The following is a 14,479-nucleotide window of genomic DNA, read 5'->3' as shown; positions in this document are numbered from 1 at the left end:
AGGGAGGAGGGAGTGAGGGCAGAGAAAGGGGTAGGGCACGGAGATAGATATAGAGAGGGTAAAGAAGGGATTAAGACATACGTCCAATTCCCATACATATTTAGCAATTGCAAACCATTGCCGGGTTCACTTGACATTCATGAAATCCACTGTCTTACAGGATGACAAATGAAGCACTGGAGTTCGTCACCTTGGCTGTGTCTTTCAAAATAGTAAAGCTTGCTAGCAGCATGTCATCCCTGTTTCTACAATGCATGTACACAACACTGTCATGACAGAGCACGTGGCCGCGTCCCTTATACACGGTTCCATATAGATTGGAGAAGTGATCACTATGATACAATTTGTTTTGGACCCACCCACTATACCGGAATCTGGCAGTTTTTAATCCATGACATACTGTCTTTCAGCGATGTTTTGTTTTGATGGAAAATGAATGCTGGGAAAAAAGATTCTGAGCTTTTCAAATAGAGCTGAAGCGGTTAGTAATATTCTAGATGAATAATCATAGCTGTGGTTGCCCCACCTACAAGGTTGTCTGCATTAGATGAATGTATCAACGTAGGTTTAATATATTTAATCATGGGCAAATAAAGTATTAGAAGTCTACGCACGAATGTGACTGGTGGAATTATGTCAATGTCTGAAAGCACTGTCATGATGTGTGTTTATTAAGATAATTCTTACCTTTGTTAGGCAACAAAATATGAACAACAAATTCATGGTGAGGGGAGTATTATGTCAGACAGGAAAGACAAGCTTAAGAAATTGGCTATGACTCTTCAAGAACCATCTGGCATTTACCTGAAGCAATTTACAGAAGCCACTGAGAACTTGGAAAACTCTGGTTGCCTGCTGACAACTATTATTCGATAATGGGCAGTCAAATGAAAATGAGGCACATGGAAAAAAGTAAGTAAACTGTTTATTAATTCTAAACCAATCGTCATAATAACTGTTAATACATTTATCCCACTGTGAGACAATACAGTCAAAGCCAGCATGGAAAAATGTTTGTGGTTGTATACAGAACTATGATTGTACCCTGGCATGCACCTATTTGTCAGAAGCAAATTGATGGCTGTGAATCTCTTTCTTTATGTCTCCAAACATATCATAATTGTGTTGGGAGGGATCAGAACTGTTTGGAGGATGTATAGATGGTGTCTGTCAACATGCATTAGGAGCGCTTCAGTTTTTGCAGTGTGTCCACATACCATGGTGGGTTAATTGTGGCACAGTGCTCCAGAAAGTCAATGAGCAGCAGGCCCTTGCAGTCAAAGAAAAAGGTCATCATGACTTTCCCAGTGCTGGTATGCATGACTTTGGATTTTTTCTGTGTGGGTGAATCCACTTGTATTGGCTCTGGCGATTGCTCTAAAGCTCTAAATGATCACACCATATGTTATCCCCTGTGACAATATGGGGCAGGGAATGATCATCTTAATCAGGATAATGTTCTCAGTTCTCCTGTGACTATGACATTCTGCCCAACTTCTGCTCTTCTGGCAGGGTATGCGGAGCCCACTATGACAGATTTTTCAGAACTTCTCTTGCTCTGACATGATGGTGTGATCAGTATCATGACTGATGCCCAACATGAGCAAAATGTCTTTACCATCCACTGTCAGTCATTTCTAAGCTCGTCCTGGCTGACTGCTGTCTTTCAAAGACATCCAGCCCGGCCTTCTCGAAATCATTTGTTCCATGCAAACATATGCACAAGTGACATACTGTGTTCGCCATACAAAGCAGGCAGCTGGACATGAATTTCACTTCATGAAACCCTTCCCGCAGTTAAAACTCACACTGCACCTAACTGTTTCTCTTTTCTGGACCCCATAGTGAAGTCTGATGCACACACAACTCACTGACCTCACGTTGAACATATCTAACAAACAAATGCCCCACTGGTGAACATTCACTGTTCCTTACTGCTTCCCAGTAGAAAGCACTCTTATACAAACACCCCCTACATTACCAATGTCCACACCATGCCCATTACATAGTCTGCCTCATGGTCATTTGGCTGCCCTTATATATACACTAAGCCGCTACAATGAGTATATGTTGACAAACTGAAAGTACACACACACACACACACACACACACACACACACACACACACACACACAAATAAATAAATTTGTTCTTACCTCTTACAGTTGCCACTGATCCATTGAACAAACTCTTGGGAATAGACTCATGATACTCTTCAGTCATCTAAAAAGTAAGAAAAATTGAGTAGAATATTCCCTCCAAATGGCAATAAACAAACAAAAAATGCATGAACAACAACAGAGGACACACAGAATCCTCCTGGCACAAATCTGAGTACAGACATTAGTATTTTGGCTAATGGGGTGACTTAATACTCGATGCCTCCACTTTGAATTATTAATCCCGTTTCAAAATGGTACTGTTGATATGTTATTAATAACTCAGTTAGCGTGTGCTTGTAGCAACTGAAAACAAAAAGGTAATGTTTTGGATTAGCATTCCAGCCTGACTCAGTTTTAATCTGCCAGGAAGTTTAATTGGAAATTCCTTTGGGAAGGGAACCTACAGGTACTATAAGCAAAAGCAGCCAATCAGCTGATTGCCTCTGCTTGCCTGGACTCCAGATTGATAGAGAGAATCTGGGGAGTGTAAAATATCTTTACTCCATCAAACAAATCAAAAGTAAAAGATACTGGACCCAACTAATAGCAAATGTGAAGTCCAGTCCCGGATTTAAGACATTACTGCATGCCCAACTAGAAATGCTAGCTATTCCTTGCTCTGATCACAAAATATCCTGTCCCTATTCTATAGCTTATGAACTTAAGTTCAGGTATTGTTCAAGCAGTAATTAAAATCTGGTGACTGTGGGAACAACTTGGCCTTATCAGCATGATGTAATGTAATGAATTTCTATCAATAGAAAGGATGTCTCACTGGTTTTGGTATATACATAATACCTAGGGTGCAAATTCCTGTGAGTGATCGTTGCAAGGCTAATGTCTTCACATGGACTGATATCTAGCACTCTCAGATAAGGAGATTGTGTCAGTGTATATGTTGTGCAACTAGTGTCCTGTCACAATCTAAGGCAAAAAAATGGTTTAAGCGACAGTGAGAAAAACTTCACCCAACTCTAAAGCTGAAGACTTAGAACTGAAAGTTGGCAGCATGAAATAAGTTGCTCTGGCCCACCACCAATAGCTGTGGCCTTGGAAACACTGCAAAGGCAAAAATACAAAGGGAAGAAAAATAACATCAGTAATAGTCAGCATGAGCACTGAAAGGAACAAACCCAGAGAGATGGTGCAGCAATAATACACTGGACTCATATTCAGGAGGGTGGTGGTCCAAATCCTCTTTTGTTTTCCAAAGTTTCTGTAAATCGTTGAAGCAAAATTGAGGATGTTTTCTTTGAAAAGACATGGCTGATTTCATTCCCCATCCATCCTCAATCCAAACATTTTTATCTGATGACCTCGTCACTGCTGAGATGTTAAACCCCAAACATGTTCTCTTCTTTTTGAAAGACTGAAGGAAGATAGGCAGTGTTAAACAATAATTCACACCATTCTCCACCTGTCACCTTAACTACGACACTAGAAGCAGTTGCCGTCCCAGCACACAGGCCACTAGAGCTGCCAGTAAAAGTGTGCTCCTTTTATCTATTATCACAAAAGATATTAGGCAGTGAGGCAGCCAAAGAGATCACCAACAACCTCCCTTGACTGTTTCTTCTTTTGGAAGACTACAGTGCTCTTAGTTCTCTATGGGGCTATAATTAGACTTACCCAAGGCAACGAATTGTTGAGTACACTGTATACTCAAAGATTATGTGCCTCCTTAACACAGAATAAATGACACACTTTAGCAAGGGAAGAGAAATGTTCTCCTCAATTTATCTCATAGTTTACTCTCTTGCTCATGCACATTTTTCTCAGAGCAGAATGGTAGACGATCATTTCAATGGCCACTTCTTAATTCCTCTCCATCTTATCCAGAGAAGAGGGCCAGAAAGAAAAATACCAAAATGAGTGCTCAGCAGCACAAACTGGACACTGTATAGCCATATGGGTGTAGTTGAGTACTGAGGCAATGTTCAGTATTGTATGGATCGGATTACTACTCCTGACAAATCTGTTACAAATCTTGTCACCAAAGGAGACAGCCAGTCCTTTAGTAAAACACTCTGCTATAAGACACAAGGGAGCTGTATCACAAAGACTGAAGACAAGTCCATCTGCAGAGAATGTTACAAAGTGAGCACAAAAGACTGAAAAACAATTGAAGAAAACAAGAAGGTATCATGGCTTACGTTTCTGAAATCTCTCTATTTGTCAGATGTGCTCCTATAGTATTAAAATCAGTGAGGGGGATTTGAGGCAAATATACGCCATGTTCATTGGCTGCCATGAGGAGTAGCAGAGCTCTTAGTCAAGCGAAAGGAGATAAAGACTCGGTCATGTCTGTGCACTTTCACAGCACTAAATCTTCTGGTCCTAGGCCTGCTGAGTAGCTATGAAGAAGAGTATAATTAATTTTCATTTTGTAAATGAAGAACTCTACAAACCCTCACCAGTGTGGGAACTCAATTCCATACTTCCTGTGGCATGTGATGATACTCTTGGGATGTACATGATTCATTACAGCATGCTGTGACATCTTAAAATCCAAAAACTACTCCTTGTTTAAGAAGAAAGAAAAGAAAAACAAGGCCAATATCCTGACTTAAGTAAGGAATTGATAAATGTTCAGTTCATTAACCCAAGGATAGATCACTTAACACCCCAGCAGCTAATGTATTATCCCACTTGCCAAATGTTTAGAGGCAGCACTAAATTGGGTTGTCCACCTTAACTAGGTTTTGGAATCAATAAGTTGCCTTCAGGGGATGTCATTCCACTCTTGATAATCTAGAGCTATTGGAAGTGACATACAGGAGGCATTCCTTTGTATACAGCACCTAGCGACTAGCTTGCCTGATATTAAAAATGCGTATGATTCAACCCGGAGAAATTATCTACCAAATGCAAGAATGGATATTCCTTGGTAGAATCTTTTCGCTTGTGGACCTTCTGTGTTGAGCAATATTTTAGAGAGGTTGTAAGAATGGGCAACAAAAGAAATGTTTTAAATTTCTCTACATAAAACTATGTGTTGACTTAATTGCTATTGTTCTGCTTTTACTTATCCTCAGTTTGAAAGTGCAGTGCATCATTTTAAGCTTCAAAATTCTGTGAGGTTCCTTGGTAATCCATTAAAAGAAAAATTTGTTCCATTGCCTGTACTAAGGGGTGTGGAAATAAGAGCTTTTAAAGTGGTGATTCCTGTGCTACACATCATAACAATTGGGTTCAGGCATAAACGTGATGACAAAGTACACTGTCAGGGCTCCTTGCAGCTAACTAAGTATATAAGCTTTGGTTGTTGCCACAGTCACTGGCCTTCCTTGCAACTGTTAACATTTGTCTATCTGTTCGGATTCTCTCTGAGTGCTCTGCAGGCAATCCAACAACTATGTCCAACAAATAAAACAATTCAGAAAGTCTGGGACAACACTTCCCAGTTCCAAAAACAGACAAATATGATGGCATTCTGCTGGGTAATTGGGAATGAGAAAATCTGTGGAAACAAGCAGTGGGTTTTCACCCACGTAGGCAAGTAGGTTACACTATGACACTCAATATGTTATGCAACTGCATGCACTAATGTTGTCACTGAGATTATGATTTGTACCAATATGATCATGAGTGGCAGGAGGTGATGAATGTAACATTGTGTCAATAAAAGAAACTATAAGACAATGGTGCTCATCCTCCCAGCTACTTATGCATGGAGAAATCATTTTGACATAATCATCATCATCTTGGACAGTTTCCAGCCACTGGCTGGGTCTGTCGGGAACACAAGCCTCTCCATCGTGTTCTGTCTTTCCACCATTCCCCCTCTTCCACCTTCGTCCAGTTCTCTCCTCTTCTCGTCACACATTCCTTCACTCCTTTCACCCATCTATCTCTTGCTCTTCCTCTGGGCCTCTTCCCCTCCAGTTGCAGATCAAACATCCTCTTAGGAATTCTTCCCTCATCCATTCTCTTCATGTGTCCATACCACTGCAGTCTTGATTTTTCTATCCTGTCCTGTACTGGTTCCTCCTTTAGTCTTTCCCTCACATACTCATTTCGCAATCTGTCTCGTCTTGTTACACCCAACCTGCTCCTCTGGAACTTCATCTCGCTAGCCTGTATTCTACTTTTGTCGCTTTTGTGCATTACCCATGTCTCACTTCCGTATGCCAATATGGGGACAAAGTAGGTTTGGTATATAATTCCCTTGGATTTCTGTGGCACCTCCTTGCTCCAAATAAGCCCCCTAATGCATTTGTAGAACTGCCCTGCTTTTCTGCACCTTTCATTTATTTCCATTGCGTTTCCCCCCTTACTTTCAATCACGCTTCCCAGGTACTTGAAGTTCTCTACCACTTGTAGTTTTTCCCCTCCACAAGTTATATCCACATTTGGCCTATTCGTCTTCCTTGTTGTGACAATTATTTCACTTTTCTTTGCAGAGAAATGCATTCCATATTGTGCTGCCGTTGCCTCCCATGCATCTAACTGCTCTTGCACCTCCTTCTCGCAATTTCCCCATAACATCAGGTCATCGGCAAAAAGCACTGCTTTCATTTTATGATCTCCAATTGCATCTGACACTTGCTGTAGGATTTCATCCATAACAATAATAAACAATAAAGGCGAAAGTGCACTTCCCTGTCGCAGCCCATTTTCCAGCTTGAACCATGCAGTACATTCCCTCCCCACTTTCACACAACTCTCACTTCCCTCATACATTTTTCTGACTTTTCGTGTTATCTCTTCATCTATCCCTTTTGCGTTCAGCACATCCCAGAGCTTGTCCCTACAGATACTGTCATACGCCTTCTCAATATCTAAAAAGGCCATGATTAAGTCCTTCCCGTATTCATAGTGCCTTTCCTGCAGTTGCCTTACCGCAAATATGAGGTCCGTTGTTGATCTTCCCGGTCTGAAACCATACTGCTCCTCTTGCAGTCTACTTTCAATACTGCTTCTTATTCTCTTCTCCAGGATCTTTTCATAGATTTTTCCACAGTGGCATAGCAGGGTGATTCCTCTGTAGTTGGTGGGAAGAAACCACAAATTAAGTTTTCCCCTTAGAAATGTGTAAATCATATTTTTATTCTTGAGGAATTGTAACTCCGGGTAAATCAACATTGCCATTTCTAATAATTAGTCAGATTTGTAGGCTACTTATCTGATGAGAAACTTAAGTGCTTCCCATACTTAAGAGATCATCAAAAGCACGAAAGATGTTTAGCGCTTGGGCCTTAGTGTCCAGAGGCAGTAGCTATGCACGAGAGAATTTTGTTGTTGTTGTGTGAGAGTTCTACTTCTGAGGAAGGACTTTGCCTGAAAAATTATTTCTAGTATCCATTTTCTTTGTCTCTGTCTGCAACTCGAAACCTCCTCTATGTGATGAGTAGCAATCTGTCATTTCCATATTGCACACTCCTTGAGTAACACCATTACACCATTCTCTTGAGAGCACTGGCTAAGGAACACATCACCATTTTGCTACGAAATGTGTCGATTGACTAGGAAGCATTACAAAATAATCATATAGCATCATAATGCCTTTCCAATATAAAAAAATACTCATGCTAGCTATAGTTTGTGTATGAAGGCCTCCTGCACTGTTGTCTCCGGAGGTGGGGGGACGGATGGCAGGCTGTCCAAACTGGAAAAGGCTTATAAGCTCACTGGATTAAAGGACTTGTATCAAGCTGTAGCTGACAGTGAAAGGAATGACTTCTGATGCAGCTGATGAGAGCTGTATACTGTTGAGCAATGTTTGTGTATTACTATTACTTTGGCCTCAACAAAGGGGATATACACGAGCTTGAGTTCTCTCATTCACACAATTTAATTAAACACACATGAGGTGATGTCTGTAGCATTTATTTGGCTCAATTTTTCATACAGTATCTCATTAATCAATGGCATTTATAGGGAGCCAAAAGTAAGACATGTTACGATTCCCACATAGCAAAGAGGTGGTTCTACAACAGCAAACCTTCCAAACTGAATTTCAAAGGCCATCACACACAAATCATCTGATGATGACTGTACGTAGTCTAGAGGCTCACATTAAATGCTGATCTGTGTGACTTAACTATCTGAGAATTGCGTTGGCTTGTTTATGAGACTGTCAATCTTCATTAGTCATTGCTCCATTTAAATGCCTTTTAACACTAAGTCTCCTCACTGACTCTCATACTCTTGCAGCTAGTATGAAATGGTTGATGGATTATTTGCCTTGTGAAAGATGGAAAGTTTCTTGTCTAGGACTATTTTGCAATGTAACTTGGAACATCTGCCTAAACACAATCACTGTGCACCACTTATGACTTCTGCTGACCTCAGATTGGATGCTTCCAAAGTCTCTAAGGAATACTCTTAGTAACGTGATTTGCTGTTCCCTGCATGCTATCATTATACTCAAAAACAGCAACTTCACTGCACAGTGCCAAGGTAGCTCTTCTAAGGACTCATTTTCACGGCTTACTTTTGAAGGTAGAGATATGGATACTTGGGTGTCATCACCCAACAGCGGAGCACTCCCTGCTCCATATTACCATACTCAGTGAATAAGCAAATACTGCTCAGTGCCATGCCTTGTAAGTAAAAAATTCACAATTTCAAGAGAAACAAAGCAAGGAAATTCTATACCAATAAATTTACTCCCAGCAGTCCTACGGGCAGTTCACAAATCCTTAAACTGAGAGAATACAGGAATGTGTGGTAATGGGTGACATCTGAACCACCACCTTCATTCATCCTGTTGACGTTGTGCTGTTTGACTAATGTAAATGAACTTCAAATAACAAAAGTATGAAATGCGAATTTGAAAGTAGGCCCAAAATAATACAATAATTAATACAAATCACAACATCAAAAAGGAAATTCTATAACTTGACATTGAAGTCTTGCAAATACTTAATGTGTTTTAGAATTTAAGGTCGTTAAAGATGATGACTAATTGGACAGCAAAAGAAAGAAGCAGAAAATAAAAATAGCCTGCAGTGTTTCAAGAAACTAAATAGTTCTCCAAATTAATCTTGAGATTTGAAACATAAGGTATACAATCGCTACTTTTACTAGTTTTGACTTATGACAGTAAAATCCATATTTTCAATGTGAAAACTGAGGGCTGCTAAGAATATAATGGAAAGAAAGTGCTAGGAGAGACAGGAAAACAAATAGATCAGGCAAAAAAGCACCTTCAAAGACTTATTTGTGACTAATGAAAATGAAATTGAGGGTGTCTATCCCCAGCAGTGGATGTCAAATGCCTGATAACATGGATTAATTAACACGTTTCTTCTAGAGGTTAAACTGACACATCAAATATCACAGCAAAAATTAACTGTTGTTGAGTTATCAACTATTTAACTAACACAGCCAACAGCAGGTCAAACAATATCCAGCAAGAAAAAAATTGAAAATAACTCTATTACCGAAGTATTGTTTATTTCCCATTCACTCTGTCCTGTGCTGTGCTTCATGTGACATTAAAACCTTTATTAGATGTCTAACAAATCAGTAGATGTGTTAATTTGTCTCATCTATACCATTCTTTTGCCAGTTGACGATCTTGTTGGTTCCCATTTGTGTCTACATCCACAGCCACATGTGAAACTTTACTTTACCTACAAGTGTTAGTTCCATTTTACTGTAGCCTACATTTTCCTTACAAATGAGAAATGAGTAATATGATTCCACAGGGAATAAATCACCACAGAAATTACTAGCTCCTATCAAGCTACTCATAAAACTGAAAACATTCGATTTTCATGGTGTTGAAATACTGGCATCAACATTAAAGACTGGTGATACTGGAAGAGGGAGGTTTGATAGGGAAGTTTCCTTTTAAGAGCATTAAAATTTCACAGTCTTCTTTGTCCCACGGAACATGATTAACTGCAGCACATGTAGCACGACAGGATATCTGGCTTTGCAATCTGTCATAAATATTCGTCGCAAAAATAATTTCACTGTGATTCACCGTGACAGGAAAAGCTGGATGCGTGTCATGCTTTCGTGACTAGGATCAATACACATAATTCGCTACTATAAAATTAGAGCTTAATTGTTGACACAGGCCGAAACGTGACAGATTACACGACATAATGTAAGCTGGGAGATTACGGTGGCAACAGTTGCGCAAGTGATGGAAAACATGAACAGTGGCTCGATGATGCTGAAAATATTGCCCTGTCGGTAATTTTTTCTCCGGAGATAGATCTCGCGGATACATCATGCACCTGAGTCACGAAGATTAGATATGATGCAAATCACTGCGGACCAAATAACACACGTAATCCGGGCAACCTATAAACCTGTAACTTATTTGCAAATTTCAACATCAAGTCTCTACACATTCCAAACATCTGTGACTAGTGTTAAATTAAATAAGTCGTGAATTCAATAAAAAATTACTCACATCATACAAGTTCAAAACCCATTTTCCTTGTTCTGGAAAACCGTCAATAACTTGCACATTAAACACAATGCAGGCTACAAAAAGAGCGAACAACGAAGAAAAACTCATATTCCTCTTAAAAACTTCACTTTCAGTAACAATTACGTCCACTTGAAATATTTCAAACGTAACCACAATTCTACTCTTCCCCCCTCTGACACGCCGCTTCCAGGAAAACCTCCCACCACAACAAACTGACACTGCACACCAAAGATATTCCACCCTCTTGTCATTTTTAAGTCAACACTGCATAGGTGACTTTGGTACAACGAGCGTTCGGATGAAATCGATCAATTAAAAAGGTCGCGAATGTAATCTTTAGGGTACACTACAGGTCACTCCGTTAACGCAACATTCATTTAGGATTCACATTCGTTGGCTTTGCCAACTTACTACCAAATTATTAGTACCTTTCAAACAGAACACGACCGCAGGTAATACTACAGATTAGTCTGTCGCCACAACCAAATCGACTACTTCTGCCGAACGCCAGCAGTACCGTACTCATTTTTGAGATTAACAGGTTTATCATCTGGCTCTATTTTTGAACCACGGAAGGAATTTCATTTTATTTTAATTATTCTTTACTGTAGTAAACATGAAGTTCCCTCCCTACAATTAGTCATGGTATCAATCAGATAAATTCAGTCTTAATATAAGCTAAGATAAAGAAGATAAAATAAAAATCTTACACTGCCACAATTCAGAAACAGATATTCAATAACGCTACCTCGCGCTCATGGAAGCAGGTTCTGTTCCTTGCTCTACAACGTGATACAAACCGATGACAGAAGTGCAAACGTCACTAAAAAAATTCTGTTTACTCATCCTACAGAAAGAAATCCTAAAGACCAATTCACACTTGAGGGAAGGGAAAGGAATTTTCCGCCAAAACAATCCACAAAAACCGTGGCATTCAAGCAGGCTGCCAATGGCGCGGAACAGGACGCAATGGAACAGGTAGTCGCCGTCACCGTTCCACGGAAAGAAAGTTTTCACATTGACATTGGAAGGCGTGAAGGAGGGAAAGAACTTTTATAGTTGTCTGCTAACATCGGAAGTTAACTTATTTTCATCGCACTCTCTAATGTTATACTAATGGATTTAGTGCTTCTGAGTCTTCTTAGCAAAATTATAGAGACTTCGTGACACACTGCAAATGTTTCAAAAAGATTTAGAAATTTTTATACTGAATATTCTCCCATACGAGAGGTCAGATATCTGAAAGCGAAAAATGTTTTAGGTTCTACAATAACTGAACAGAAGAATTGGTAAATAATATTTTCCAAACAATTATTAAATGGTTCTGTGAAAAACGACTCCCCAGAACATTCAGTTCTGTACAACAAACAGATTCATACCAATAACTCATGTATTACATGAACATGAGTCAGAGAATAGGGTAGTATGCTCCAATTTTTTGGGTGTACATATTGATGAAAACTCTAATGGAGGAAGTATGTTACTGAGCTCCTCAGACAATTAAGCCATCTACTTTTGCTCTTCGTATAATTGCTAATCTTGGAAACAAAAGTATCAATCTCCTGACTTATTTTGTCTACATCCACTCTAGAAAGAAAGTATTGATTACACAAAAACATACAGTAAGAATAATACTTGATGTTCACTTATGGACATCATGTAGGTACCACTTCAAGAGACTGGGCACAGTACGTATATTTGCTACTGAAATTCCTCATAAATAATCGATCATATTTTCAGAAGAACAGTTATGTCTATATCTACAACACTAGAGGGAAAATGACCTTTATTATCTATTGTTAAAGTTTTTAGTGGCTCAGAAAGGAGTTCAATATGCAGCATCAAAAATTTTTGATAATATGCCCCATAACATAAAATGTCTGACAGATAGCACAGTTAGATTTAAATATAATTTAAAATCGTTTCTCCTGGACATATCTCTCTATTCCACTAACATATTTCTTCTTAAAAACTTGTAGCCTATAAAAAAGGACATGTAGCTGCATGAGTAGGACTAAAAATTATAATGTGTTCATCAATGTTAACAATAACCATGTATAAATATCCTGTAAACTAACTCGTTCAGCAGCATTTAGATGAAATAATCGATTAAATGATCTACGGCACATGTAACTAACTAACGAACTAGGGTTAATGCTTACACTATGTATAAAAACACAAGTTAATGTTGCAGTTTTCATTAAACAAGCTTTTATATATATATATATATATATATATATATATATATCAGATTTTACAGGGACTGATGACCTTAGAAGTTAAGTTCCATAGTGCTCAGAGCCAACAGATTTTACATGAAGTACAGAACTCAAACATCAATCACACAAAGTAGTTACGTAAACTCTCAAACGTTCTCGAGAATCTCGACTTTCAAGTTTTGTGATCGTCTTTAATTGGAGGTGGTATGGGTCTGATTCATGGCTGTGGTAAACTTTTTAACATAGGTGCGTGTTCTATGAGAATTTCTGTGAAGAGTAAAATACATAAAGACGAATAAAATATTTTAATGCTTTTTAAAAATTTAAACAGTCTTTATTAATAACTTCTATAAAAGACTCGTGAATAGGTAATTAAGAATTTTCATTTGCAATAAAATCTGGATTTTTGTGAGCAACATGCAATTAGAAGTAAGAAGATGTTCATTTTTCATAAAAATGCTAATTATGTATGTGTTAATTAGAGTATATTTGATGAATTTTATATTTAAATAACTCAATGGAAAAAATGAAAAAAGTGATGACCAAAACTAGACCCAAACCAATCTCCAGTGTTACTGATTTTGCCCCGTCTTTTTGTGTTATACATGTCTCAAAAATACTTGTAGAATATGTACCTTTGCATAAGAATTTGAAGCCACCAGCATTTGAACTCGGGCCATCCACATAGCAAGCAAGTAGTCTACCTCAGAACCACACTGGCTGTCAAGAAACTGATATAACTTTGAAGTATTAAAGTCGCTAGAATACTTCAAAGTCGACTTTCTGGAGAATCTTTGAGAGTTGCTTTGATCAGCTTTGGAAGACAGATATGTGGGTTCTGAACTTCATATATCATAAATACAAAAAGATAAAAAAAAGAATCTGAAAGCCATGTGTGATAAGGCCAGCTCTATATGAGAAAAATACAATTGTTTGTGATGTTATTTGTTATTTATGACAAAGAATGTAATGTATTAGGCTCTATGTATTCCCTCATAAATATTATTTATTATTCCATTGATTGTCCGTATTTGCAACTGAAAATGCATATAATGTATTTCATAATGACTGTAGTCGCCACAGTGCCTGTTCCTTCAGGTATGCATCACATCCAAAGGAATATTGCATTGTAATTCAACATAACACAGGTACTGCAATATCGTACAATTTGATATGTTTCTATGTATATATTTCTGCTGGCAATGTTGGTGTTTTGAAATGTTATTTCACTTATCAGCAGTTTACCATACATAACTAGTCAAGATCATCCATTGTGAAGTTTGTTTTGGCTATTAGTACACTTTATCTTTGTTAATTCCTTAATTCCGATACCATACTCTGACTTTTTTCTGTCAGGGATGATACCTGTAAGGTTATGTTACTGAATCTTGACTTTGATTAAAAATGTAGTTTTGAGTGGCTTTTCATTGTAACCAACAAAACAAAGGGTAATAATCACTGCAGACTTTGTTCATCAGTTTGGCTTATTAACAGACCAAAAAAGGAAATTACTTTGATAGTAATACACAGTTACAAGTGGCTGCACTACAGTATAGAGTTGATTCGTCCACTTCCATTAATTCATTTCATGCTAATGTAAATGCACTGGACTACTTAAAGATCTTTGTGACCTGAAGAAACCTGAACTTACACTGGGAAAAATTAAATATAATGTTAAACGTTATATTGCAATGAGCTATAGC

The 14,479-nt window shown here is 38.3% G+C and overlaps 1 protein-coding gene across 1 annotated transcript in view; it reads right to left on the bottom strand.

The window, feature by feature from the left end:
- The window catches only part of LOC126092164 (transmembrane protein 87A), an 82,450-nt gene extending 71,658 nt beyond the window's left edge, over window positions 1-10,792 (bottom strand). Inside the window, exons 1-2 of the mRNA XM_049907638.1 lie at window positions 10,537-10,792; window positions 2,157-2,223 (exon numbers count right to left, since the gene is read on the bottom strand). Of these exons, the coding sequence (XP_049763595.1) occupies window positions 2,157-2,223; window positions 10,537-10,644 (175 nt within the window). The 5' untranslated portion in view covers window positions 10,645-10,792. The remainder of the gene's footprint in view (window positions 1-2,156; window positions 2,224-10,536) is intronic.
- Between the last annotated feature and the right edge of the window lie 3,687 nt (window positions 10,793-14,479).

Source organism: Schistocerca cancellata, chromosome 7 (genome assembly GCF_023864275.1).
Source record: "Schistocerca cancellata isolate TAMUIC-IGC-003103 chromosome 7, iqSchCanc2.1, whole genome shotgun sequence".
NCBI lineage: Eukaryota > Metazoa > Arthropoda > Insecta > Orthoptera > Acrididae > Schistocerca > Schistocerca cancellata.
Note: the sequence above shows the minus strand (reverse complement) of the source record. Positions and strands in the feature narration are given on the sequence as shown.